We start from the raw sequence: 23,723 nt of genomic DNA on the forward strand, positions 1-23,723 counted from the left end.
TGAAGTGGCCAACATCTAGCTCTCATATCCCAGGGGGAGGGGGACACCTGATGCCTGGGTGACCTCTGATAGAGACCAGAAGCCTCACAGGACATCTAAGGTTTAGACCACAGAGTGGCAACACTTTTTTGTTGTCACTGCGCTAGCCACCTCCATAACATATTGTTACTGAGCAGCTTCCAGAAAGATAATGTCTTTCAGGTTCTGGCCTTGCAACTCCCCACTGAATACCTTGGTTCTCAGGCCTAACAATGAACATCACTGATACTGACTTCTTGTGGTATCGGGGAGCACCTGGCAAAATGTCATGTCTGGGGTACCAAGCAAGGACACTTAGGGAATTCAGGAATGGGTGAGTGCAGAAGTTGGGAACAATAGCCTGAGGCAATGTAGTATCCGGTGAGGAGTGAAGAGAAAACCATAAGCAAAAAAAAGTCTATGCAGTTTACCAAAACATGCATATGAGACATTTTTGTGAAATATAAGGGGTCAGTTGCAGAATAAATTCATACAGTCCTCAAGCTACTCACCCAGAGAATAGAAGAGGTTGCTGCTCTGGAATGCCACAGTTAAAGTTCAGACTGTTTACTGCAGCTCCTGTACCTCGAAGAACAAATGCTGGATCTGGAGGAGGTATAGACATCAGCTTCTGACAGGAGTCTGCAAATCAAAATAAAGGACGTTAATGCAAATGTGCTAAATAAGTACAGTTATTAAATTGCAAAAATTGCCATCAAGAAAAACAGTATTATGTTTACAATGGGTCTATGTGAATTGATTGACAAACCAAATTGTTGAAATCCATTTGGTCAACAATTTGGTTTGTCGAATGATTCTGACTGAGATCATGGTACAGTAGGGAACAGGGAATTTGCACTTTTCTCCCCTGTAGTGCAATCACGGAGTTGGTATAAATAACTAGGAGGGATGTGGGAGGTGGTGCAAGGTGGCTTGCCTCCCTGCAAAAACATTGTGTTGTTGGCAGGTGTTGTGTCGATTCATGTCAAGATTTTCAATTAACTGCATTGTCGGTCATATGGGTCTTCACAATGTGTTTTTTCGATAAACTGAGAAAGATGTGTTTCTAACAGTCCAACAGGAGCCCGAAATGCAGAGCCACAGTCACTAATTTTCTCTTTCCCTTCCCCATTTCAGAAGTAATTTCTGCCGGATCTTGGCAACTCACCAGTAAAATGCCTGCCTGAATATCAGCATTGATTATGGAGGAGACATTTAGATGCACTATTCATCTGTACACACTAATTATCCTGCTAAATACAACTGAGTGCATCAAAGTCATACAATTCAATCTGCATGATCAGAAGGAATTTTGACAGGGATGTGAATCATAATCTGCATGATCAGGAGGAATTTTGATAGGGATGTGAATCATACTGTAACATAAATAAATAAAATATATAAAAAAATCACAAAGCAATACATGGATATGAAGGACGAGGTACGTTACACATGAAAAGCCCTCCTCCTCAACAGTCATCCTTATCTCCACTTTGACTTTGTCATTCAAGTCAAACCTGGAGAAGACTCCATTTCTTTAAATATGTGACCTTTTCTAAAACCCAAATATGTAGACCCTATCCCATGATCCACCAGTAGAACTCCCCAGATCTTGTTTGCAGATATAAAGAAAAAATAACTAGTAGTTGCCTAGACCTCATAGAGGAAACACAAAAGGGTCAGAGAACATGAATAGCCAATTACATCACCTCAGTCATCTAGGAGCCAACAGGTTGGGGAAAGGAGGGTGGGATGTAAGAATGAAGGCTAGATGGACAACACACATGGAACGTTATGATGAGTACATAATTTCTTTACATGATGAAGTAGCTGCTGCATTTGGCATTTATGGATGTGGTAAAAAAAGTCACAGCAAGGCTGGCCCCATTTGCAGAAAATCTTTTCTGCTACTTCCTGTTTTAGGGAGCACTTGTGGGGCATCAGAATCGCCCTACTGAGTTTGTCTGCAATCGCACTGGATTTCCCCAGGATATACATTGCAACTAGAAAGCATTGGGAAGAGGTTGCCCAATGCCACACTCTCAGGGCCTCTCGACAAAGAAGGTAAAGTCTGGTTCCACCTTGTTCATGTACCATACAACTGACATGTTGTGTGTCTGTACTGCAATAGTCCCCAGGGGAAGAGAGTCCTGAAATGCTTGCAAAGCTAGAAGCACTGCTCTCATCTCTAGGACACTGAAGTGCAAATCAGAACTTGTGATCCTGCCAAGTTCCTTGGACTGTCTTTCCCAGATAATGCCCCCCCCCCATCTGGGACGCATCCATGGTCACTATGGCTAAGGGACGGCCCAACGTCATGACATTGGAATCCAGCCACCAATGAAGCTCTTTCTTGCAGGATTCCATCAGCACTATCTTGTGGGACATGGGTAGCTCTTGCACTGACCACTGAGTGGAAAGTAACCACTGGAGAAAACTCATGTACAGACGAGTTAGAGGGATAAGGGTTATTGCCGCTACCATGGTCCCCAAGACTTTTAGAACAGTCGTTGCTTGTACTTTCTTTTTTGGAAGGAGAATCAAAATCTGATTTCAAAGGGCTCCTTTCCTTTCTGGAGGAAGTTTGGCTATCATTTTTGTTGCATCTAGTTTCAGCTCCTATAAAAACAATGTGCTGAGATAGCAACAAGACAGATTTTTTGTAGTTTATTGTGATTCCTAATTCAGAGCAGAGGAGCAGCATGGAGTCTCTCACTTGAGTTAGTAGATGCTTAGTGGTGGCAGTTAGGAGCCAGTTGTCTAGGTATGGAAACACACGGAATACTAGATGTCTCAGGTGAGCCGCAACCAGTGCTATGCACTTAGTGAACACTCTTGGGGCTGTAGTGACACCAAAGCGTAGGGCTCAAAACTGGTAGTGACTGGTTCAGCGCAGGTGCCCTCTGGATTGCATGTCCATTTTTATATGGTAGTACGCATCCTGAAGGTCTATCGAGTACATCCAATTGTCTTATCCCAAGAACGGGAGTATAGTCTGCAGTGTTACCATCCGGACCTTGGATTTCTTTACTGATTTTTTTTAGATTACTGAAAGCCAGAATTGGTCTCCTTTCCCCTGTTTTCTTTAGAACTAAAAAGAATCTTGAGTAAGTTCAGGATCCTAGTTGGTCTGTGGGGACCGACTGGATGACTCTTTTGTTTAGCAACTTTTGAATTTCTAGAGTTGCCTGTTCCCTTTAATTGGGTGGACCATCTGGGATGTTCTTATCTTTGGGGCAGGGAGAGAAAAGGGGATGAAGTAGCCTCTGGATATGATGCTTTGTACCCATTTGTCTTTTATCTTTTGCCAGGCCTCTGGGTACAAAGATAAGCAGCCCCTGACTGCCTCTAGAGATGGACAAGTGGGTCTCCTTTCAGGAGCGCTGAAAGGGCTTACCAAAGAAGGATTCTCTGTTGCCCTGATTCTACGGACCCCCTCTGCCATGAGGTTGTCATCTTCCATTAGCACTTCCCCCTCAGCCTCTAGGGGAAGGATCACCACTTGTGCTTGGAAAGCTCTCTGAGATTTTCAAAACCACATTTTTCCACCTTTCTGACCTTTGGGATAAATTCTGGTAGGTAGAGAAAAACAGACTGCCAAGGCAGAGAGAGTCTTTCCTACCTGCTCACACCTGGTGAGTGTGTCTTTTACTTTCGGCCAGAAGAGAGACGAGCCATCAAATGGAGCGTACACAAAGGAAGATTTGAAGGGCTCCGCAAAATCACACAAGCGCATCCAGGAATGTCTCCTTAAGGAAATTCCTGAACCCGCTGCTTTGCTTGCTCCATCTGCAACATAAGAAATCAGCCTCATGGAGGAATTTACTACTGAATTTATGGTAGACAGCTGAGAGGAAACCTTATCTGAAACCCCTGCAGCTGCTGAACCTTGGATTGCATCTCCTAGCTCTTTTAGGAGATCTCTCTGTAATCTTATAAAATGGGTAAGGTAGTTCAGCGATCAAATGGTAAAAGTCGCTGAAGAGAAAATTCCCTTTCCGTATCTGTCCATCAGACCTGATGAAGCAAACAGAAATTTGTGAAAGCGCTTACCTGTTGTAACTTACTTGCAATAAAGGGATCTTCTCTGGAAATAAGACGTGTGGATTTATAACTTGACCTGGCTTGAGACTGTGAACATTCTGTGGATTTATAACTTGACCTGGCTTGAGACTGTGAACATTCTGTGGATTTATAACTTGACTTAGCTTGAGACTGAACATTCTGCCACAGCGGTTTCGATATTTGGCTGCATTCATTCCTTTTTTGTATCACTGAGTGGCAGTTGGGACCTTGAGGTTTTTTTTTTTCTTACTGTAATTTTTATTTAGTTAATTGCATTGTTTATAACTCCTTAAACTTGATTTTTATTAATTAAAATGTTAAGTTCTTGGGTAGATTATGCAGTACTGGATCTCACTCTAAATCATGGATGAAATGGACTTTTTTTCCTCCAGAACTCCTGGATAAAGGGTTACTACTCTAATGTTCCATTTGCAAAATGTGCATTAATAAGTAAGATAATTTTCCCCCAACATCAAAACTTGCCACAAGTTCTTACACCTTGTTAAGTGTTATGAGGTTCTAAAGATACAAAGCACAACAGAATCAGTTAAAATACACACAAACATGTGCAAAAATGGGAAAAGAAGTTGAGGATGGATGTGATATAACTATAGGCACAAGGCCTGACCTAGGCAGTGGAACAAATTATCAACCAACAACCAATGGTTATTGAGGAGAATGCCGGCAAAAAGGTAATAAGTGATTGTGTGAACCTAGCAACCGATGATTTAAATGTAAGTGACAAAAAGCGACACCCTACTAAAGAAAGTCTTAGTTATCCTTGCTTCTCTACAGGGCATAAAAAGGAGAAGAAGACGAATACTGGGAAGTGGCAGGGAAAACACTAACACAAATATTTATGTTGAAGGAAAAGCAAGAGAGAATGGAAAACAAAAGTTATGCACTTGCCACATAGCTAAACCCGTATTGTCTTTCTCCATCCAGTGCAACATATGGGTTATCAGATCTGACCTCGGCACCTTCTTCCAACCTCTTGGATCCAAGGCTCCAGGAATCAGGCTCCTCCCCTACCCATAATTCCCTCCTGTAATATGGAATACCTCAGACTGGGTTTGCCCATTTGTATCTATTATCCCTTCTAAAAGACACAAAGAAAAAAAATTCCATATCATACCAATAATGAGAAAGGAAAGAAGTCAGCTCAGTAGTTGAAAATATGACAAGGCCCTGGACAGATCCAATTACTCAGCTGACAGCCACTAGTGACAATTTTGGCAAGGATGATGGATGGGACGGAGGTTGTGCCAAAAGGAAAAAGACAACATGGATCTAACACTATGGTAAGTGTATAACTTTCATATTTGATGTTGGCTTTTCTGTCTGAATCAACTTATGGGACAGATTCTCTAGCTACTGGAAATCTTGGGTGGTCTCATGGGATGATATTCTGAAGAAGGTGGAGCTGGAGGATGCACAAGACTAAGACTGCATGTCCAACTTATAAAGAGATATGAAGGTATGAGCAATAGGCCAAGCATCTACAGCACAAATCTTGTCTGTGGAAACTAGCAAAATAAGCAATCGAGGCTGCCACTGCTCTGGTCAAGTGAGCCGTGGGTTTGTGTGGGAGGACTAATACTTCTTTATAGACAAATGTAATGTAATCAGACAGCCACCTGGACAGTGTGACTTTAGAAACATCTTGTCCCAACTTCGCCTTTGAGAAGAAAATAAAGTGTATCTGTTTTCTTGAATTCTTAAGTAAAATGTAGATAAAATCTAAAATGACAGTGTATGTCCATTAAATGTAAGATATACTCACCTTTGTTAGAGAAATTTGGAAAGAAAACTGGAAGGTTAATTGTCTGATTACTAGAAGTTTCCAAAACCACTTTGGGAAGAAAGCTTCGTTTAATCTGAAGGGATACTTTATCCTTACAAAAGATTACGTAGGGAGGTCTGCAAGACAAGGTTTGAATTTTCAAGATTCTCCAGGCATAAGTGACAGCAACTAGAAAGATACTTTTCCAGGACAAAAATGTTCAAATCTGCTGATAAAAGTATAGCTAAGGCATAATGAGGGGGTAAACAGCCCTACGTGCAAAGTGATAGGGGGTGCGATCAGCTATCCAGTCCATCATCTCAATTCCCAATCACTCTTTAATACAATTGCACTTGCAGTCAAACCTGAGCACTGTAGCATTCCCTGTGTGGTCTAAACTGACTGTAGCAAACAGTTTTCTAAAGTTTAAAAGTAATCTTTTTTTTTTTTTTTTTTTTTTTTTTAACTGAAACCTGAGTGCTATAGAATTCCATATGGGGTATAAACTGTTTTTGCAATTTGTTACAGTTTAAAAGAACAAAAGATTTTTTTTTAACTAAAATGTGAGGAAGGGGGGCTCAGGGGCAGGGAGCAGAAATGGGACCTAATTATTTCCTGCATTTCAAGAGCACCAGATACCTGACTGCAGACTTCTTTTTTTTTTTTTTTGCTCTTCCATTGAAGAGCTAGAGCATGTTTCTAGTTGATGTACCAGTAGAAGCAGGCTTTTTTTTGCTCTTCTCTTGAAGACCTGGGGTTTGGGCTGGGGTGGAGGTGCATGGATTAGGTACTGTTTGCAGGAAGCTAACTGCCATCCTGCAGTTTTGCAAAAGTCTTTTTTTTTGGTTCTTCACTGAGGTGGGGCACTAGTTCATTGGACCGGCACAGGGCACTGGCTGAGCCACAGATGCCTCTGTCTGCTGATGCTGTTGGTTTGAAGGATGATCTGGTTAGAGCTTGAAGCATCAAGGTAATATCCCAAGGAGGGATTGGATCTTTGATCGGGGGTCTAATCGGGAAAGTTCCCTTTAAGAAAACCTTGGATAGTTTTAAGGAAGCAATGCGATTCTGATATTCCACAATGTAAAAAATTAGCTACAGTTGTTAGTTGACTTTGATAGTTGATAAACTGACACCCTCCTGGAATAAACCCACTAGAAAATACAAAACAGAAGAAAGAGGCACTGAAAAAGAGTCTAAGCCCTTGGAAGAGGCCCAAACAGCAAATCTTTTTCACATACTTCTATAAACCTTTAGCTTTCTGGGTTGATAAAATATGGGTAACTGAAGTGGAAAGCCTGGCATCCCTAGTCATCATTGGAATTGCAGGAATCATGCAGTTAACTTCAGGGTTTTCAGGCCTCAATGAGACTGACCAGATGGGTGAGACAGATGGTTGGGAAGAGGATGCAGCACCCAAGGGGCTGCTTCAGATGAGGCCAAAGGAATGCAAACCAAATCTGCTGGGGCCAGGGGTGCAGTAAGAATTTCTGTTGCCTTGTGCCAATGGCTTTCTGTAGAAACTTGGTTATACGGGGCAAGGGTGAAAAGGCATACAAAAGACCCAGGAGCCAATTGTGGATCATAGCATCCCTCAGTGACTGACCCTCTGAAAGATTAGGACAAAGTAGCTGCTGCACTTGGTGTTCAGATGAGAAGTTAAAAGGTCACAGTACAACTAGCCCCAGTGACTGAAAATCATTGATGCCACTGCTTAGTTGAGGGGCCACTTCTGGGGCAGAAGGATAGACCATTTTTCCACCAAGATATTGGAGCTCCCCGAGATATGCATTGCCACTAGAAAGCAATGAGAAGACATTCCCCACTGCCACATCCGCACTGCTTCCTGGGCTGGAGGTTGTCATAATGGTTAAGGTGTTTACCTTACAGACACAAGGTTCAGGATTTGATTCACACATGGGGTACCTGGCTAGACTTAAAATGGGCCACAATGGCAGTTAGTCTAGTACTCACCGATAAACCTATAATGGGTACCAGATTACCGCCACGTTATCTGCCTGGATGGAGATCACACCTTTGGGAAGAGAGTCCTGAAAAGCTTGCAACGCCAGTAGGACCACTATCATCACCAAAATATTGATGTAAAGACTGTTCTCTGTCAAGAACCAGCTAGCTTGGACTGTTTTCCCTTCATAATGCCACTCTCACTCAAGAAGCAAAGTGTCCATAGTCACAGTAGTCATTGGGGGTGTACAGGTGAATGGTCGACCCAACAAACAAGATGAGAGGTCAACCGCCACAGAATGTGATTTCTACATACTGACATGAGACTTACTGGAAAGTAGCGAGGTTGATGTTACACTGACCATTGAACTGAGAGGGTCCACTACAGTACACTCATGTAATACCTGGCTTGTGGAACCAGTGCAACACATGCAGTCATTGGTCCCAGTAGTCAAAGGATTAGTCTTGCTTGGAAATTGCAGGAAGACAGAACCTCAGAAGCCTGAAGAGAGATAGATAGACAGACAGGACTCTAGATTCCAGGTGGCACCCTATGAAATTTATTGCCTGATTTGCGGTCAGCTGGCTTTACCTTAGATTTATTGTAATTCTTAAGTGGTGAGAGGACTGGAGCAAGAATTTTCTGCATTGGTTCAGCCAATCTCTGGTGAGAGTGGTAAGACGTCAGTCATCCAAATAGGAGAGCACCCAGAGCCCATGTAGTCTTAGGTGCCATACATTTGATGAACACCTTGGGGGCTATGGTGAGACCAAAGGACAGTGCTCTGAACTCGAACTGATTGGACCTAAGCTGAAAGTGGATAAACATTCTATATTGCCTTACTATCTTTATATGGTAGCAAGCATCCTGAAGATCAGTTGAGCACATCCATCTGTCCTTCCCCAGAAGAAGGAAATGGAGTACTGTGACCATCTGGAGGTTTATTTCATGAACTGATTTAAGTGGCTGAGGTCTAGGATGGGCCTAAAGTCCCCAGTCGTATTTTGGAAATAAAAAAAAGGGCATGAATAGAGTACAGATCTGTGCTGGTCTGGTGGGACCTCTAGGATAACTTGATTTTCTAGCAGCTTTGACACTTCTGCTGCTGCTAAATCCCTTTGACTGGGTGGAAAATCAGGGATTTTCTTTTTTCTGGTTGGAAGGAAGCAAAGGGAATAAGGTACCCTCTGGTTATCATCTTCTGCACCAAAGAATCTTGACTGATGGCTAGTCAGGTCTGAGGGTGCAGAGATTAGCACTCCCTGACTGCCTCCAGAGTGTGGCAGCCTGGCAACCATTCAGAAACACTGGAAGGGTTTTCACTGAAGGGACCTAGAAACCCTTGATTCTGCAGATGACCTCTACCCCTTGGGCTATGTCCATTAAATTTATTCCCCCGTCTGCCTTAGAGTACCATGAAACCAGAAGTGCCCTGGTCAAAATTCTGGGATTTGCAAAACCAAAGTTACTATCCACTCTTCTGGTTCCAGACAAAAGTACTTTTGGGATGGGAAAACATACGCCTACTTCAGACAGAGTCTTGCCCTCCTGTTAGCTTCTGGTGAGCATCTGTTTTACCTTGGGTCTAAAAAGTGTTGACCCATGAAAGGGTACCGTGATGAAGTGCAAAATTACAGAGGGTCATCCAAGTGTGTCAACGAATAGCAATGCTGGTGCCTGCTGCTCTCACAGTGCCATCTACTGTGTTGGAAAGCAGGCACATGGATACATTAGAAATAGATTCAGGGTAGACAGCTGAGACTCCACTGATTTCTGAATAATTGCAGGCAAATTCCGCAAGAGGGATGTGGAAAGTTTTCAACTCAAATCCTTCTGAAAACAAGTCATGTGTGTCACATAGTTCACCCTATGAACAGCAAACATCGTAGAAGCACATGTTCACTTTCCAAATCTGTCCAACACCCTGCAGAATGGACACAGGTGCTCTCCTCAGAAAACTCCTTCTTTGTGGCTGCCGACAACACCATAACATTAACTGGGGAACCCTTGTTCCAATGTGATCTGTTCTTGGGGGACATGAGGATTTTATCGGGTTTTCTTGGTATTGATTCCTGTCACTTTACTTGGGTGGATGCTCAGGAGAAGTTTTGGAATCGGAATGGGGATTCAGCAGGTGAGGACTCTCAAAGCTAACTGATTTTGGCTATCCCTGATGGACAGGATGTTTGGTCAAAACTGCTGAATCCAGAGGAAGTTGGGACAGTGCCAAGTGTGTGTGAGGTGCCTCCTCTCTAGATGTGGAGAGGACCATTTCAAAAGCTTTGAAGACAAGGAGCTGAGATCAGTACCAAAGACAGTCTGTAAGGTAGAGATACAAATTCGACATTGAATCAGAGCTTTCTAAGGTAAACCACCCAGAGCCAGACAGAGCTCAGAAAACTTCTGTGCCAAACTCAACCCCCATACTTTGGCACTGGCCCCTCAGCTCAGAGGCCCTTTGTGATCCAATGGTGCCAGAATTGAAAGGGTAAGGGAAGCTGTCAGCATTGAAGTGGAAGCTGCTCTCGGCTCTAATAAGGCTCTCTCGTATGTACAACTCAGAACTGTGGAATCAGACTAGGAAAAGAGTAACCAAAAGGGGAACTCACTGGGCCAGAAAGGGAGACCCCAGTGGAGGGGATGCCAGGGTGACCCCCAACTTGAATCTGAATCCAAAGAAATTTCATTATAGTATCGACATCAGCTTCAGAAAGGCTTTTTGATGACTAAAGGATCTGTATGAAGAAGCCACTGAAGGTGGCCTAGCAGACTGATGTCTATCCTGGAGGATGGGTTCGTTGACAATCTAGGACTTGCCGGCTCTTTCTCAGTTGATATTTCTGTTTCTCCTTTTCCTTGGGTCTCTCCCTCTCTATATCATTTTCTTGGTAGACTTTGTCTTGTCTACATTCTTAGAGGAATGAGAGGCTGAAGTAGAAACTAGAAAAGTCGAATCTGCAGCTTGAGAAGGGAGAAGACCTTTTAAAACAAGTTTGTTTCTTTGATCCACAAGAGTACTGGTTTCAAACGAAGTATAAAACTCGCATTCAATATTTAAATGGTCTGTGGTCTCCCCCAAGTAGTAAAAAGTACAGTTTTGTACCTACCATAAATGTAGATGTTCGAAGATCCACATTGCTGCAGTCCTTACACTTGGGTAGTCCGCTGTCCTCGGTCGGCCCGAATATCAAAGTATAAGGCTGACGTCGGTCAAGGCGCATTTGACTGACATCAGGACGTCAGGGTACAAATGCGCATGACCGACGTCATATCCTCAGTCTTTTCTTGCCCCAGATGTCAGAAGACCCTAAAAATAAAGGTCAAAACCAAAAGACAGCAAACAACCAACCAACCACCCTTGCACTAATTATATGTACAATATATACAATATACACAATATGTTTAACCCAACCCACACAACCACCTCTAACTACAGAGGGGAAGGAGGGAGGGTAAATTGGACTGCAGCAATGTGGATCTTCGAACATCTACATTTATGGTAGGTACAAAACTGTACTATGTTCTTCATCTCACATTGCTGCAGTCCTTACACTTGGGTAGAATCCCAAAGCAGAGGTAAGGGAGGATGGCTAAACTACAAGGAAGCAGGAGCTGCCAAAATGCCCTGCAAAACAGCAGTGGCAAAACCAGCCCTGGATTTAGAGTAAAGTGGCAGGTGATAATGCCTAGAGAAAGTATGCACTGAACTCCAAGTAGCTGCCTCCAAAATATCCTTGGTTGCCACTCCCTCAAAAGCTGTTGAAGTGGCAGTAGCCCTAGTGGAATGAGGCCTAATCCCAGCTGGAATCTCCTTGCCATGATGGGAATAACAGAAAGCAATGCAAAACCCAATCCACTTAGAAATAGTTTGTTTTGACACAGGCTTGCCCTGAGAACTCAAAGCAAAAGAAACAAACAACTGCTGAGACTGCCTGAACCCTTTAGTTCTGTCCAAATAATAACGCAACTGCCTGTGTACATCTAAAGTGTGCAAAATCTTTCCCCCTTTATTTTGGGGATTTGCATAAAAAGTAGGCAAATGAATAGTTTGGTTTAAAGCCACACTAGAAACCACCTTAGGCATAAAGGAAGGATTAGTACGTAATGATACCCTATCCTTATGGAAAATCAAGAAAGGCTCAACCGCCATAAGGGCCTGCAATTCAGAAACCCTTCTTGCAGAGGTAATGGCCAACAAAAAAGCAGTCTTCCATGACAAAAATTTCAACTCAGAAGTAGCTGCAGGCTCAAAAGGTTATAGAGTGAGTTTCTCCAACACAAAATTGAGATCCCAAGCAGGAGTAGGAGCTCTTCGTGGGGGTCTTATATTCTTTGTCCCTCTAAGAAATTGCTTGAACAAAGGATGAGAAAACAATGGTGGGTCACAATCATAGTGAGCCGAAATTGCTGCAGCATGAACTTTAATAGAAGAGAAAGACAAACCTTTGTCTAGTAACTCAGTAAGATATTGAAGAGCCACACACAAATTAGGCTCAGAAACATCAAAATCTTTTGCTGCACTCCAAAATAAAAATCTCTTCCATTTGTCTGCGTACACTTTCCTTGTACTAGGCCTTCTAGCTTCCAAAATAACATTCAAAACTTGCTGAGGAAGTGGAGGCCCACTATGGTTCAAAACAGAATATGCCAGGCTGTTAGGTGCAGAGAGTGAAGCTTGACATTGAGCAAATGGCTGTCCTCCTGTGACAACAGGTGTGGAATCGAAGGCAAAGGCCATGGAGGCTTCCGTACCAAACTTCTCAGCAATGGGTACCAGTGCTGTCGAGGCCAATCCGGAGCTATTAAAATCATCCTTGGCTTGTCCTGTCTGACCTTTAGAAGTACCTTTGGGAGGAGAGGCAGAGGTGGAAAGGCATACACATGAAGATTGCTCCAATTGAAAGAAAGAGCATCCACTCTCCAAGCTGTGGGATGAAACCTTTTTGTGCAAAACTTTGGCAGCTGATGGTTTAGTGGAGAAGCGAACAGATCTATGTCTGGAGTTCCCCATGACACTGTCAATTTCTGAAATACATGAGGATCCAATTTCCACTCGTGGGGATCCATAATTCGTCTGCTCAACACATCTGCTAAGGAGTTCTGTGCTCCTGGCAGAAACCTTGCCTGAAGATTGAGCTGTAAACTGAGAGCAGTCTCCCACAAAATCATTGCTTGCCTGCATAGAGGATAAGAATCGTTCCCCTTGCTTGTTGATGTACCACATGACAGTTGTGTTGTCTGTTAGAATCAACACCTGCCCTGGAAGAAGTAATTCCTTGAAAGCTATTAATGCAAACTGGACTGCTAACATCTCCTTCATGTTGATATGTAGATGTTGTAGTCTGGCAGACCACTTGTCTTGTATCCACTTTCCATTTAGATGAGCTCCCCAAGCTTTGTCTGAGGCATCTGTCGTTAAAATCTGACTCGTCTCTGGCCGGGTCACAGAGAGTCCCTTGTTTAGGTGACATTCCTGAGCCCACCACAAAAATTCCTTTTGAATGCAAGGTATTATTTGAATGACAGTGTCCAGATCCTGGCAGTGCTGTGTCCATACATTTTTGAGATACCATTGTAGCTTCCTCATATGCAGTTTGGCATTGGGAAGCACCAGAATACAAGATGCCATGAACCCTAAGGCTTGAAGGACTGTCCTTGCAGTCAGCCCGGACTGATGAGATAGGTGATGGAAGTAAAGGGATAGACTCTTTTGTTTGTCCAGGGTTAAAAAGGCCATCTGGGATGCTGTATTCAGTCTCACACCCAGAAAGCACATGTCCTGAGAGGGTACTAGACTGGACTTTATTTCGTTCAGAGAATACCCCAGGCATCTTAGCACTGCTATCACATATTCCAAATGATGAAGAAGCTCTTCCCTTCCTTGAGCCAGAATCAGGCAGTCGTCCAAATAAGGATAGATCTGTATTCCTTTTAGCCTGAAGAAAGCTATCACTGGAGCCAGAACTTTCGTGAACACTGTCGGGGCAGTTGATAAGCCAAAGGGCTATGCAGAGAACTGATAGTGAGAAGTCCCAGCTCAAACGCAGATACTTCCTGCAACTTAGTCTGATAGGAAAATGAAGGTAAGCCTCCTTGAGATCCAAAGTTACCATCCAATGATCTTTGCCCAGCAGAGGTAAAAGCTGCTGCAACGTCAACATTTTGAACTTGGGAATGTCCAGATAAGTGTTGAGGATAGATAAATCCAAAATTGGTCTCCACGTGTTCCCCTTCTTTGGTACTAGGAACAGGCGAGAATAAAATCCTAGGCCCACTTCTGGCATAGGGACCGGCTGTATGGCCCCTATTTGGAGCAACAGAGAAACTTGCTTGTGAGCCTCTATTCTTTGTTGAGGAGGAACGTCTGGCATGCCTTTGAAAGGAGGCAAGGTATGGAAATAAAACCTGTAGCCGTGGTGTATGATATCCAATACCCATCTGTCTTGGGTAATTAAACTCCAATTTTCTTTGAAAAGTGCCAACCTTCCTCCCAAAGGTGCTGCCAGATGAGAAGGCTCTGGCAGCTGAAAAGGTAGGTCATTGGGTCTGTTTACGAAAGGACTGACCCCTGCCCTCACCGAAGACTGTGCAGGAGAACTCCCGTTCTAGGCCTGAAAGAGCCCTGAGCTCTGCCCCTACCACGCCTAGATCTACCCCTAGACTAGGAATCATAAGAAGGATACGTCCACCCCTTAGTAGGCCAATTTCTAGTAAACTTTGGAGGCTGGACCTGCAAAAATCTTTAACAGTCTGCATAGACTTAGCCTTGTCTTCCATTTTCTTTAAAACTGCCTCAACAGGAGAACCAAACAACACGTCAGATTGCAAAGGAGCATCTAAAATCCTTGTTTTAACATGGTCAGACAAATTCTGATCCCTCAGCCAGGCGTGCCTGCGAAGAACTGACCCAGTGGCAGCCACCCTAGACGAGGCCTGTACAGCATCAAAACCACATTGCAAAGAATGCTTACCCACCTGTTCAGAAACATGTACTAAATCTTGCAACTCTTTACAATCAATACCTTCTGCCAGAGCATCAACCTTAGACTTCAATTGTGAAAGGAGATAGTTTTGGTATTTCAACATGTGAAACTGGCAATTCAAAGCCCTCATAGCAAGAGTGGAAGAAGTATAAACTTTCTTTCCCCATCTATCCAAGGCCCTGGCCTCTTTGTCTGCAGGAACCGGATTCTTTACAACAGAAGCCTTAACACCCTTAGGCCCCTGGCCAACAGTTTCTGGGTCTGCCCTAGGACTCTTAAAAAGAAACTTATGAGCTTCAGGCACCCTGTAATACCTATCCGGTTTAACAGGAGCAGGAGGCAAAGAATCAGGATTAAGAGAAGCCTCTGTAAAAACATCTTCCACTACATCCAAAACAGGAGGTATAGCCAAAGGCCTATGCTGGGGTAAAAACAAAAATTCCCTAAGCCTTTTTCTGGAATCAGAGAAGTCCTGACCTTCCCACTTAAAATGCTCCCTCATGGAATGAAGAGTTTCTGAAAAAGAAAAATCCTCAGGAGGAGAAGCAGAAGGAGTAGAATCATCTACATCAGAATCAGAATAAGGAGAGTACTCCTGCAAGTCTTCAGCCGAAGACTCTGAAACATCTGAAGCCTGCTCAAAACTCCCTAGCTCAGGCTCCACCCTAGGTCTCTTATCAGGAGGGGGCATAGAACCCCTAATCAAAGTAATCAAATCTTCTGCCATTTTAAGCATATGCTTCTTGGGCACAGTCCCTGAAGAACTAGGGGTAACACCAACTGAAGCTAAACCTGGCCTGCCCCTGGGAGAAGCCTTGGAAACAGAAGGAGAGGGCCTAACCACCCTAGGCAGGGAGGGGAGTATAGTAACCTGAGAAGCCCCATCAGCCTGGCCTGCCTCCTGAGAGGCCACATCCTGCAACAACAAAGTCTCTCCCTGGGAACCCAAAGAAACCTCCGGTGGAACCACTCGCTCCACCGACACCTCTAAAGAACCGACGTCCGGTACTGATGGTTCCTCTAGCCTAGGTTTAACAGCTTTGTCCTTGCGCTTCTTTGAAGAAGCGGGCGTCGGAGCATCCGACGGCATTTTATAATTGCACCGCTTCCCGAAGACTAACCTGGCACAATCTAATCTCCTCTTAATAGTGCGCTTATTGAATCTAGCACAAGAGCGACACCCAACAACGTCGTGCTCAGGCCCTAAACAAGGAATACACAAAGTATGGTAGTCTCTATGCGGTATCTGTTTCCCACAAGAAATACAATTATTCACTTTTTCTGACATCCGGTAAACCACTGAGGCAAGAAAAAACTAAAATATTCCCCAACGGGGTACTTAGCCAACTTTGATTCGGTCTGAAACTCCGAAAACGAACAATTTCAGAACGCCAACCGGCACTTGCAATGCTGCTTCTGCATCGGACCATGCGGCAAAAAAGACTGAGGATATGACGTCGGTCATGCGCATTTGTACCCTGACGTCCTGATGTCAGTCAAATGCGCCTTGACCGACGTCAGCCTTATACTTTGATATTCGGGCCGACCGAGGACAGCGGACTACCCAAGTGTAAGGACTGCAGCAATGAGAGATGAAGAACATCACACAGATCATGTAAGTCTTGTGGGGGTGAGTGATACTGTGCCCACAGGCACTACATTTTTTAAACCCAGAGGCACATTTTGAAAGCAACAAGGTAACATGTATTCACAGGAAAAATCACAGTGAAAATATGGGAAAGAAGCATCTTAGAAAGGGAAAAACCTCTAGATAGAGCAAAATATAAAGGGAATAAGAAGAACTTAGAAGTTATGTACCTACCATAACGTTCCATGTTAGTTGTCTTCTCTCGCCTTCTTTCTTGCTGGATGGGTTCGGAGCCGATCCTCGGCTCCGACTCGGCACTTGCTTAGCTTGAGAACTCCTTTTACCAGCTCGAGGCAACCCTATATCCCATGATGCAAGGCGGGACTACCTCAGATCTCGTTTGGTAGCTAACCTACCCTGCTAAGGACTAACCTAATATTACTAGGAAAACCAAGTTCATAATAAAGGAGTCCTCTAATGAAGGCTCAGGAGGAAACAACCTGAGAAGAGGAACTCTTCAAGATCTGTCCAGGCCAGGGGGAAGGAGGGAGGACTTAAGAAAGAAGGCGAGAGAAGACAACTAACATGGAACGTTATGGTAGGTACATAACTTCTAAATGTTAAGTTGTCAATCTCGCCTTCATTCTTGCTGGATGGGACCGCGTCCCTAGCACCTGTATCCCGAGTGGCTCAATGGAACAGTCTCTTGAGAACTGTGGAACCAAAACTGGCCCTGTTCCTAGAGGCCAGATCCAATTTGTAATGAGAGACAAAGGTATGAGGAGTGGCCCAAGTAGCTGCTGCACAAATGGTATCAATGGGTAGTCTATCCTGAAAAGCTGCAGAAGTGGATAGACTCCTGGTTGAGTGTGCTTTCGGTTTAGAAGGTAGTTGCTTGCCTCTGAGCGAATACACGTAAGAAATGGTGGAAGACAACCATCTGGATAAGGTCACTTTTGATACCGGAAGACCTTTCCTGTTTTCTGCATAGGAAACAAATAATTGGTCTGATTTCCTGAAATGTTTAGTTCTATGCAAATAGAACCTGAGCTGACGATGGACATCCAAAAAATGAAGCTTTTGTTCCGCTTTGTCAGAATAATTAGGGAAAAAGACTGGTAAATCGATAGATTGATTAATATTAGTTTGAGAAACAACTTTGGGAAGAAAGGATGGATTTGTTCTCAAGGATACCCTGTCCTTGTGAAAGACCAAGTAAGGGGAACGAATGCAGAGAGCTTGAATCTCGGAAACCCTTCTTGCTGAAGTGACAGCCAGTAAAAATATAGTTTTCCAGGCCAATAATTTCAATGAACATGAAGCAGACGGTTCGAAGGGTGGTAACATTAAGGATGCTAACATTAAATTTAGATCCCATTGTGGAGGAGGATGTTTTATTGGCGGCTTCAGGAGAAACACTCCTCTCAGAAAGGCCTTGCATAGTCTATGTGACATAATGTTATGATCTTGCAAGCCAACATGATACTTGGAAATAACAGCCAGTTGAACTTTTACTGTAGATGAAGAAGATCCTGACCGAAAAACTTCAGCCAGGAAATCTAAAACAGAATGCACAGGAGCAGTAAAGGGATCAATATTTCTGGAATTTGCCCAAATGGAAAAACGTCGCCACTTGCTAGCATAAACGGTTCTGGTGGACGACTTCAAAGAAGCCACTAAGATATCTCTGACCGGATCAGAGATCATAGGAAGCCTGGCTAGGGAAGGAAGTGGAGCAACCAAGCAGTGAGGTTGAGAGAATGAATGGCCCAGTGCTGTTGACCGGAGTGGTGGGTCAAAAGATCCGGAACTGGGTCCAGATGCCAGGGCTGCACCAGGAGGTGACGATGCAGAGACGGAAACCAAATTTGTCGAGGCCAGTAAGGGGCAATGAGAATCAACTTGGCCCTCAAAACGGTGGCTTTCTGAATGACTTGTGGAATCAAGGGAAAAGGAGGAAAAGCGTACAAAAGTCCCCGGGGCCAATCCTGGGTTAGAGAGTCTCTCAGGGGTTGGCCTGGTAGGGGAAAGAGGGTGAAAAAGTCGGGGCACTTGTTGTTTTGGGATGTAGCAAAAAGATCGCAACAAGGTGTGCCCCACTTCAGAAAAATCTGGTCCACTACAGATTGATTGAGAGACCACTCGTGAGGCATGAGAATGGATCTGCTCAGCCTGTCCGCCAAGAGGTTGGACCTGCCGGGGATGTGCGTTGCTATCAGAAACTGATGAGAGGAGATTGCCCATTGCCAAAGTCTGAGAGCTTCTCGACACAACGGATAGGACCTGGTCCCGCCCTGCTTGTTGATGTACCAGACCACGGACATGTTGTCCGTTTGCACTGCAATAGTCCCCGCAGGAAGAAAGTCGTTGAGGGCTTGCAACGTTAAAAGCACCGCTCTCATCTCCAGGACATTTATGTGCAGATGGTATTCTATGGGTTGCCACGTCTCATGGACCATCCTGCCCTGATAATGCCCCCCCCCACCCGATCAGAGAGGCATCCGTAGTAACTGTGGCAACCGGAGGAGGGGGAACAAATGGTCGGCCCTGATGAAGAAGAGGGGAGGATATCCACCAGTTCAGATGAGTCCTGCACGATTGTGTGACTAAGATTTCGTGACTCATCGGAAGACTGTGGAACGACCACTGAGTGAATAACATCCACTGCAGAAGACGCATGTGGAAGCGGGCCAGTGGTAGAAGAACAATGGCCGCAGCCATAAGACCTAGAACCTTTAGTATCAATCTGGCTTTGACTTTGCTGCTCTGCAATAAAATCCGAACGTATTTTTGGATGTCCAGAATTCTCTGATCTGTTAGTCTGGCTAACATTTTGACGGTGTTTAATTCTGCGCTTATAAAGGTGATAGATTGGCAAGGCCGCAGAGAAGATTTTTCGAAATTCACTGAAATTCCCAAACTCTTGCATAGCTGCAGAGTGTAGTCTCTGGTCTGAAGAAGCTGACACCTGGTGGTGGCGGAGAGGAGCCAGTCATCTAAATAAGGAAACACCTGGAATCCTTGACGTCTCAGATGAGCTGTGACCACTGCCATGCATTTGGTAAACACTCTGGGGGCTGAAGTGAGGCCAAAGGGCAGGGCTCTGAATTGATAATGACTGGTCCCTAGCCGAAAGCGGAGAAACCTCCTGGAGCACCTGTGAATCTTTATGTGATAGTACGCGTCCTGAAGGTCTATCGAGCACATCCAGTTGTCCTTACCCAGAAAGGGCAGAATGGACTGAAGCGTGACCATCCGGAATCTTGCCTTCTTGACAAATCTGTTTAGACTGCTCAGGTCTAATATTGGTCTCCAATCTCCCGTCCTTTTGGGGACCAAAAAGAATCTCGAGTAGACGCCGGATCCTACTTGGTCTGCCGGAACAGTCTGGACGGCTCTTTTTTCTAGGAGCTTTGAAACCTCCTGTTCTGCCAAATCCCTTTGACCGGGTGAGATGTCTGGAAGGGATTGTTGAGGCACGGGATACCTTCGAAGGGATTTTGTAACCCTCGGATATGATCGACTGTACCCACATATCTTGTGAAAGGGAATGCCAGGCTACTGGGTACAGCAAATCCTTCCCGACTGCCTCCAAGGGTGGACAGTCGGGCAACACCTCAGGGGTGTTGAAAGGGCTTCTCAGGAAGAGACTCCCTGTTGCCCTGGTTCTGAGGACCCCCTCTGCCTCTAGGGCGTCTATTATTGTTACCCCTCTGCCTCTGGGGGTAAACTGACCACGTGTGTCCGGGCAGCTCCTTGGGGTTTATGGAACCACATCTTCCCTCCCTTCTGACCCTTGGGATAGGGTCTAGAAGGGTGGAAAAATGGACTCCAACGGCAGAAAGAGTTTTGCCGTCCTGCTCACACCTGGTCAAGGTTTCCTTCACCTGAGGTCGAACAAAGCCGAACCGTCAAAGGGGTATTGGTGAAGGACGCCTTAAAGGGGTCCAAAATTACAAAGCCACATCCAGGCTTGACGTCTAAGAGCCACTCCTGTGCCTGCGGCCCTGCTCGCTCCATCGGCTGCATAGGATATGAGCCGCATGGAGGAGTTGGTTAAGGAATTCAGGATTGCTAGCTGTGAGGCAATCTTTTCTTGAGCCCCAGCAGCAGAAGGATCCTGGACCACTTCACCTAGTTCCTTGAGAATATCTCTTTGAAGCCTGGTGAAGTGACAAAGGTAGTTCAGCGAACGCATAGCAAAGGTCACTGAAGAAAACATCCGCTTTCCATACCTGTCCATGGTCCTAGAATCTTTGTTAGGAGGATGGACAGGTACTGAAGGATCCAAGTTCCTTCTTGGTGGCCGCCACCACCATAGCATCCACAGAGACGCCTTGGAAAGAAACTGCTTGTCTGTAGGGGCGTAATAAATTTGGATGGTCTCCTGGGGACAGGTTCCACAGAATCTGGAGCCACGCCTTCGAGCCACTACCTGCATAAGTGGGTCGAAAGGCGGAGACACCCAGGAGGTGGAGGGTCGGGATCCAAAAGCCTCCAGGTATACCGACTCATCCTCGGAGGGGTCAATGGAGGGCCAATTCCCCCTCTGTTTGAGGAGCTCAAGGATATCTGAAAAGGAGACATCCTCAGAGGGGGATCATGGGGAACCCTCCGACTCATCTAAGTCGGTATCAGATGTAGTAGACTCAGGGGAGTCTGTGTGTTTCCTCTTACACGTCCTCTTCCGAGGGGGTTCCCCTGCAGGGTCAGGAGAAACCTCGGAAGAAGAAGATATTCCCAATGGGGAAACCTGGGGCGATGGATCCCTGGGCCTGAGAGCAAGAGGCTGGCAAGAGGCGTCTACAGGCACCGAAGAGGGAGGAGCTAGAGGGATGGACCGTTGACCTGGCTCAGGTGCCAGGACACTCCTCATCACCTCAAAGGCTCCCCTCCCCGGGAGACTGGAATATTCCCATTCCGAGGAAATAGGAATTCCCGGCTCCACTGAGAGGGAAGGCTCCGAGGCCGATGTCGGTGCCGAGCTTACCAAAGCCGAAGCCCCGAGAGGGAGAGCGGGGTCGGACAAGGGTCCGATGCCACTAGCCCCCTCAGAGCCGACAAGGGAAACTCGATGACCGGATCCCTCCAAGGAAGGTCTCAAGGAGGAGATCGGAGCCGAAAAAGGATGTATCGGCTCCGGCGCCGACACAGTCGCTGTCCCGAGAAGCTCCGGCTCCGAACTCTGGTGGGGAGTTGGAGGAGGAAGTTCAAGGGGTGAAGCAATAGCCCAAGTCTGCTGAGATGGGCTATGGAGCATTTGGGCCAGTGCCTGCGACTTTAACAGCCTGCTTACCACCCTCTCTAAATCGTGGTCAGACAGCCTGGAAGATCTCGAAGATCGGCTCTGATGACTCCGCTCCGACAAAAGAGGAGACCCCGGAGCCGAGTGGATAGATTCCAAAGAAGGGGACCGAGATCTCTTCTTGGATGAAGTCATCGGAGCCGACGTCCGCTGGGTTCCAGATGGAGCCGAAGGCTTCTCGGCTCCGATACTGGATAATGTGTCGGCTCCAGCCGGAGCCGACAAGGCCACAGCAGATTGGGTGTCGGAACCGATCGGAACCGACCATACCTGAGAAGAAGAAAGATCGGCTCCGGCCGGAGCCGATCTCGACTCCGAAGGAGTCGGAGCCACTGGGGAAGGCTTGGAAGCTGTAGCCTGACCCTTAGATGGCTTGGAAGGCTTACTGGACCCAGGTTTAGTGGGTGAGCCTTCCGGCTTTAGTAAGCCACGGAGGATTAATTTATTCCTCCTTTCCTGCAGGACTCGCTGGCTAAAAGAGTGACACAAAGCACAGGAGTCCTGCAGGTGTAAAGGCCCCAGGCAGTAAACACAAGAAGTGTGACCGTCTGTCAGAGACATTTTATGACAGCACGAGTCACACTTCTTGAAGCCCGAGACCTTTACCTCCTTAGACATAGTCCAAGAAAAAGGGTGACAAAAATATTCACACACACACCCCAAAACAGTCACACAATTAATCCCACAAACACAGACACACAGATAGGGATTAATAAGGGAGGCCTAGGCCTAACTGCAAAATTTTTAAACTTTTTATAAAAAGTAAAGGTTTTTAACTATAAGGGGAATAGGGTGGATTGTATGAACACTACACACTATAAAATAGGAAAAGGGGAAGATAAACCCTGACTTAAGCTGTTTGAAAAACTCAAACTTACCTCAGCTGGCAAAAAAAAGAGACCTCTTCGCAAAGCGGCAAACGAGATCTGAGGTAGTCCCGCCTTGCATCATGGGATATAGGGCTGCCTCGAGCTGGTAAAAGGAGTTCTCAAGCTAAGCAAGTGCCGAGTCGGAGCCGAGGATCGGCTCCGAACCCATCCAGCAAGAATGAAGGCAAGATTGACAACTTAACATCTAAAGCTTTAGCAAAAATAGCAAAAAAAACTCTCAAAAACTACCATTCAACTGATACTGATCCATTGCAGATCATGTCTGGACCTTACAGGCAGCAAATGTGATCTCATGTACTACATGGGACAAGAGGGAATTATGGATACAGGAGAAGCCTAAGCCTAGGGTTGAAGTGTTTGGGGGAAAAGGCTCCGAGGTCAGATCCAGTCAGATCAGATAACCCATAAGTTGAGTCGGACAGAAAGACAACATCAGACCTCAGAGGATGTGAACTCTTGGTCCCTAATGCAGAAAGTGCACAAGTAACACAAAAAACTATACCTATGAGTATGTGTTGGTAACTGGAGATTCTACGACTAAAAGCCTAAGGAATATGGTCCCAAGAATTAAAAGAAAAAAAATGTCACGTTTCCTGTTTGGGTAAAATGGCAGACATTAGAAAAAAAAACATTACTAAGTTAAAGTCCCCTGCTGTGAGGCATAGCTTGGTGGTGGCAGTTATTTGAGCGAAAGATCGGGGCAGAACATGCAGCTATTTTTCTTCTTGAAGGAGTAAAGGGAAGTAATCACAGTGTGCTGAATCGTCTTTTCACTGGCATACTCCCCTTCCCTTGCCTATCCAGATTAGAGCATACTCTAGCAGTCCATTTGAAATGCAAGTTGAGATATTTCTATCTGTACAACAGAGTGGAATATAATTTACTTGTGTGAACAGCATGTGGCGAAACCTGTGTTTTTTTGTTCTGGTAAAAATTGTTTCTATCTTCAGCAAAGGGGTAACAAGGTTTACGTTTCTATCTTCAGCAAAGTTGTAACAAGGTGTACATCACCAATACACTAGAGTTGTCTTTTTTTCTTGGCCATCCCTTAGTACACTTCAACCTACTGTGAAGAAAAAAGTATGCTCAATTTTTGTTTTCTAATACCAGAAGTCTAAACAGGAA

At 45.1% G+C, this 23,723-nt stretch overlaps 1 protein-coding gene across 2 annotated transcripts in view; it reads right to left on the reverse strand.

Moving 5' to 3' along the window:
* Positions 1–23,723, reverse strand: part of GNB1L (G protein subunit beta 1 like) — a 739,619-nt gene that overhangs the window by 445,197 nt on the left and 270,699 nt on the right. For both annotated transcript variants that reach the window (XM_044068696.1, XM_044068697.1), the window contains exon 2: positions 531–660. In XM_044068696.1, the coding sequence (XP_043924631.1) occupies positions 531–643 (113 nt within the window). In that variant the 5' untranslated portion in view covers positions 644–660. The remainder of the gene's footprint in view (positions 1–530; positions 661–23,723) is intronic.

Source organism: Protopterus annectens, chromosome 4.part0 (genome assembly GCF_019279795.1).
Source record: "Protopterus annectens isolate FY-2018-M chromosome 4.part0, PAN1.0, whole genome shotgun sequence".
Classification (NCBI taxonomy): Eukaryota; Metazoa; Chordata; order Ceratodontiformes; family Protopteridae; genus Protopterus; species Protopterus annectens.